Source organism: Marmota marmota, unplaced genomic scaffold, assembly GCF_001458135.2.
Source record: "Marmota marmota marmota unplaced genomic scaffold, marMar, whole genome shotgun sequence".
NCBI classification, from domain to species: Eukaryota; Metazoa; Chordata; class Mammalia; order Rodentia; family Sciuridae; genus Marmota; species Marmota marmota.
In genome coordinates, this window is record NW_026000138.1 from 3,522,486 (window position 1) to 3,527,661 (window position 5,176).

A 5,176-nucleotide genomic window follows, 5' to 3' on the forward strand; every position below is an offset into this window, starting at 1 on the left:
CCCGCGCCGCTCCGTCCGCCACCCCCCTCACCTTCCAGCAGCCGTTGGATGATGCTGTCGATGTTGAGTTTATCTATATCCGCCATCGCCTTCCCGCCGCCGACCCTCCCGCAGCGGCGCCGCCGCCGGCTAGCGCCCGGGACTCACACCTCCTTTCCCACGCCACGAGCACAAAAGGGGTGGTGGCGGCGTTGGCAGCAGCCGCGGCGGGTCCCCCCCCAGCCGCCCCGCTCCCTGCTTCCTCCTTCTCTCCCTACTGGAACCACGAGAAGAACAAAATGGCCGCCGACTCTTCAGCCAGCCTCGGGCGGCGCACGGATGCGCGCGGGGGAGTGCAGCGGCCCGGCCGGGACTTCTTTATGGGCCATAGGGCGCGCGGGAGAGGGCGGGGCCAGGGCGCAGGAGGGGGCGGGGCCAGAGCGCGGGAGGCGGAGGAGACGGTTGAGCGTCTCTGCCGCGCGCGGGATCCTTCCGCCAAACGGGCCGAACAAATAGGCCCCCTGGCCGGAGCGTGAGTTGCAAAGTTGCTCGCGGGAGTTGGGGCTAGGGGAGGAAGTGTTGCTGTGCGCTGTGAGAATGAGATTGTATCCCTCGGTGGATCCTGCTCGCAGAGGCCAGAGGTTTACAGACCTGGCCACGTGAGAGCCCACCGAGGCATTTTGGAGGTCCTGGAATTTACCCTTTAAGATAAGTGTGGGGTGAGGTGGAGCTGGATGATAATAAAGAGAAGTAGGTTGACGTATTTTTAATTCTGATACGATGGATGTTGGGGGGAGAGAAAAGCTTATTTGGGGGCTAAGTTAAAAACAGAAAAGAAAAGCAACCCCTCACTACCACCCACACATATATGCCAAAATGTTAGCTAGTTCCTGTGAGTGGTGGGAATACGGGTGCTTGAATATCACTTTTGTGTGCGCGCGCTTCTGGAACCCCTGGGGGGTGGGGGGAACCCGTCCTCTAAAATAAAATGTCATTCCTATCTTTGGATTATCTTTCTTGAACTCGCAAAGTTATGTAATCATCGGAACGGTTACCCTGATTCCAGCCTGAGCCAAGTTGAACGAGAGCGTGCAGCAGATAAAAGGAGAATTTGCACATTTCGCGCTTCGGGGCCCCAGGGCGGAAGAGGAAAGCGACTTTACGGAGGCAGGCTGTTCAGGCGGGTCCCGGGCTCTGCAGACTCCCAGAGGAACTTAGGTGCGTCCCTCTCCGGCTCCTCAGCCTCTCCAAATGCGTCCCTTTCCAGGGGGCCCCCAAACTGTGCCACCCCCCGGGGGCTGCGCGTCGCCTTCGGCTGGGTTTGGAAGTGCCGCCCACGCTGAGCAGACACATCTGCTTCCTTTCCTGACCTTTCCGTTTATCTGTTTCTTCTGGCATTGCTTTACAAAGCCCCTTCCTTCCGCGGAGAGATTCATTTTGTTTCTCAAGACACGCTGGATGCACGGATTCCCTTTCCCGGATGCCATCGAGGTGACTGCCACCTGGGCATCCATTCACCCTCGACTGCTGAGGTTCAGGGCTCTCCTGACTCCTCAGTTGCACACTCCACTGTCCAGTCACCAACTCGCTCTCCCGTGCTAAGGCTGTGCCCACCAGAAGTCACATGAAGTCAGCCCAAGGCACTGAACCCAGTTGATGACCCTTGGGATTGGTGCCCAGCGCTGCTGTGAACATCTGCCTGTGGAGGTCACGATGGCTCTTGCCCAACTCCAGGAGACCTTGGGCTCCTCCCGGGCAGGGTGTATCATTGCTATGGCATTTGGAGCAGGAGTATGAAAGACCGAGATTCACTACGTGGACAAATAGTTATGGAACACCTACTGTGCCAGACATTGTTCTGGGCGGTGAAGCAGGGGTTGAGTAAGTCAGACAAGGCCTTTCTTTCATGGAGAGTCATTGGTAAGCCAGACAGACAATAAACAAAGATGCAAATAAAAATTTCAGCTTCTGATAAGTGTCAGGGGAAAAAAAAAAAAGAATACTGAACTCATTTTCTTACTGTGTGCCAAAAATTATCTCATTGCATCTTCAAGACAACCCCAGGGAGTATGTACTATTCCTAGCACCCCATTTTACAGATGAAGAAATCAAGGCACAGAGAGGCTAATTGCTGAAGGCCACACAGCTAGGAAATAAGAGAGCAAGACTGGAACTCAGGACAGCCTGGAAGCACAGCCCTGTTTTGTATTCAGTAAATCTATATAGCAAAGACCCAGAGGCTGTCACAAGCCCTGACACACATTAGACATAGCATCATTGTGGAACCAGATGGGATGACTGGTTGAAACGTGCTTGTGCCCACAGTAAATGTGCCATGGTTTTCCCTATGCAAAATGGCAGGTGTGTTGACCTCTATCCACATCCTGAGGACAGGAGGACTTCAGCCTCTCTCCACCTGCTGTCCTCTCCAGGGTCCAGTTTTACCAGCACACACCTAAGTGAATCAGCTGGCCCCAGAGTGACAGAACTCACCAGGGAGCCCAAGCAGCTGGCAGAGGAAGGAACCCGTTCCCTTCCTTTTTCTGCTGTGATCCACAGTCTCTGCTTCCTTAGGGACCAGCAAGCAAAGCAGTTGGCCACAAAGTGTCCAACTTTGTCCTTTCCCTTCTCTGGGCCTCGATTTGCCTGTCTTTAACATGACAGTGGATTAAAAGGTCCATTTCAAACTGTCTTCTTGGATCCACAGGGCATTCTTAGGGGGCTGCTAAAGACAGCCTGGAGCTTACAAAATAAGATTAAGGGAGAGGGGTGAGGCTAACCTACTGAAAACCAACAATATCTCTATAGACACTTGGTCTTGGCAGGGTATCCCAGTGTCTAAAGGAATGAGGCCAATAATATGAAATAATTCAGCCAGCTAGGTGGGGACTGGGGTGAACTAGGGAGTCACATCCCACTGGGGTGGTGGGGGGAGCCCTGTGGTCTTAGCTCCAGCCCACTGGGGCCTCATGGGAAACCTGGACCCAGCGTGGCCAGATCCTCTTGCAGAAAAACTTGGACATATGGATTTTTGTGGGAAATGTTCCAGTTTTAAAATTTGGTCATGAACTCAAACTCTTCAAAAACAGAGTGTGAGGCGGACAGTGGATCTGTAGGCTACCTTTGGCCCCAGGCCAATAGTTTGGGACTCTGTTCTGGAAGGTGGGGGTTGAACTCCCCCACCTCTTCCCACTGTAATGAGCATTGGGATTGTTGTTAAATGATTGGAAGAAGTTGATGAGGGTTGCCAGCCTGTCTGTATCTCCCTCGATATTCTGGAGGTTTTGTACAAAGTGGGGAACCCTGGGGAGAAATGTGGGTGCAATCTCTCTGACAAAGTGCACATCTTCTGGGCAGACACTGGCTTAAAAAAAAAGGAAGCATCTTCTTAAAAAGATTTTTAACTGATACATAAAAACATAAAAATTATGCACATTAATGGAGTAGCAAGTGATGTTTGGATATGTGTATATGCTGTATAGTGTTCAAATCATGCTAAACATCTATTTCCTAAACACTTATGCTTTCTTTTTTTTTTTCTTTTGACATCAGGGATCAAACCCAGGGGCATTCTACCGCTGAGCTGCACCCCATCCTTTTTTCTTTTTTATTTTGAGAAAGGGTCTTGCTAAGTTGCCCAGACTTGCCTCAAACTCGCAATCCTCCTGCCTCAGCCTCCCAAGTAGCTGGGATTACGGATGTACACCACTGCACCCAGCTAAAAACAAACTTTTTACTTCAGAATAATTTTATATTTACTGAGAAGTTGTGAAGATGGTATAGGGAGTTCCCATGTACCTTTCACTCAATATCCCCTGGATGTAAGCATTTTATACAATCATGTACAATCAGTTATTTTTCCTTTCTTTTTTGTGGTACTGGGGATTGAACCCAGGGCCTTCCTTGTGCATGCGAGGCAAGCACTCTACCAACCAAGCTGTAACACCAGCCTTGTTCTTTTTTTTTTTTTAATTGATATTTTTTAGTTGTTGATGGACCTTTATTTTATTTATTTGTATGTAGTACTGAGAATTGAACCCAGTGCGTCACACATGCTAGGCAAGTGCACTACCATTGAGCCACAACCCCAGCCCCTCCCAGCCTTGTTCTTAATTTTTTTAAAAAAATATTTTTATTGCTGGGCGCAGTGGCTCACACCCATAATCTCAGCTGCTCCAGAGGCTAAGGCAGGAGGATCGCGATTTCAAAGCCAGCCTTAGCAAGGCAAGGCGCTAAGCAAGTCAGTGAGACCCTGTCTCTAAATAAAATACAAAATAGGGCTGGGGATATGGCCCAGTGGTTGAGTGCCCCTGAGTTCAATCCCTGGTAACAAAAAAAAAAAAAAGTTTTCCCTCTAGATGAACACAATAACTTTCTTTTGTTAATTTTTATGTGATGCTGAGGATCAAACCCAGTGCCTCACATGTATTAGTGCTCTATCACTGAGCCCCACCCCAGCCCTTGTTCTTAATTTTCCTTAACACCTAAATTATAAAGAAGTGGTGATTCAGGCTGCACCACAAAAACAACAACAAAAAAAAAAAAAAAGAAGAAGAAGAAGAAGAGGAGGAAGGGGAAGAGGAGGAGGAAGCAGGGGTGGAGAAGGAGGAAGAGGAAGAAGAAAAAGAAAGTAAGAAAAGAAAACACTGGATCATAAAACACCACATAACCCAGCAGCATCTTCTAAATGAAGTCTGACTTCATTGGCAAAAGATCTTTGGTTTCTGGGATGAAAATGGGCTGCTGGTGGGTGGGGGTGGAAGTTGTAAGCCCATAAAAGAGGCTGTTGAAAATGTGGCTTTCCTGTTCTGAGCCTCAGTTTTCTTATCTTCAAAATGGGGACGATACCACCTGGTCAAGAAGGCTGTTGTGAGAACATACCTTCTAGAGTATTCAGGGAGATAATAATAATGTTGATGACGCAGTTACCATGTGCCAGCCCCTGTGCTCCTGGTCTTGCTGGCCTCTTTGGGAGTTAGGTAACAGGGGAAATCATTTGTAACCCAGCTAGGGAGGGCCAGGGCCAAGATGTACATCCAGTGAATCTGCCGTCACACCTGTTCTTGGGATCAGGGAGAGGGGGGCCTTTGGGACACTTCCAGGAGCCTTCTGAGAGGATGGGGTATAAGCAGATTGTTTGAAATCTCCTGCACCAGCCTTGGCTCTCAGGGAACCTGTGCTGACTTTGGCCGTGCCT

General features: G+C 49.7%; 1 protein-coding gene and 1 long non-coding RNA gene across 2 annotated transcripts in view; one reads left to right on the top strand and one right to left on the bottom strand.

The window, feature by feature from the left end:
- The window catches only part of Ppp1cc (protein phosphatase 1 catalytic subunit gamma), an 18,824-nt gene extending 18,519 nt beyond the window's left edge, over positions 1–305 (bottom strand). The window contains exon 1 of the mRNA XM_015502508.2: positions 32–305. Coding sequence (XP_015357994.1) covers positions 32–86 — 55 coding nt within the window. The 5' untranslated portion in view covers positions 87–305. The remainder of the gene's footprint in view (positions 1–31) is intronic.
- Positions 306–517: 212 nt separating this feature from the next.
- LOC125611242 lies at positions 518–3,366 on the top strand. Its single transcript, XR_007341385.1, has 2 exons — positions 518–1,197; positions 1,390–3,366. It is a non-coding gene; the product is annotated as an uncharacterized LOC125611242 (long non-coding RNA).
- Positions 3,367–5,176: the final 1,810 nt, after the last annotated feature.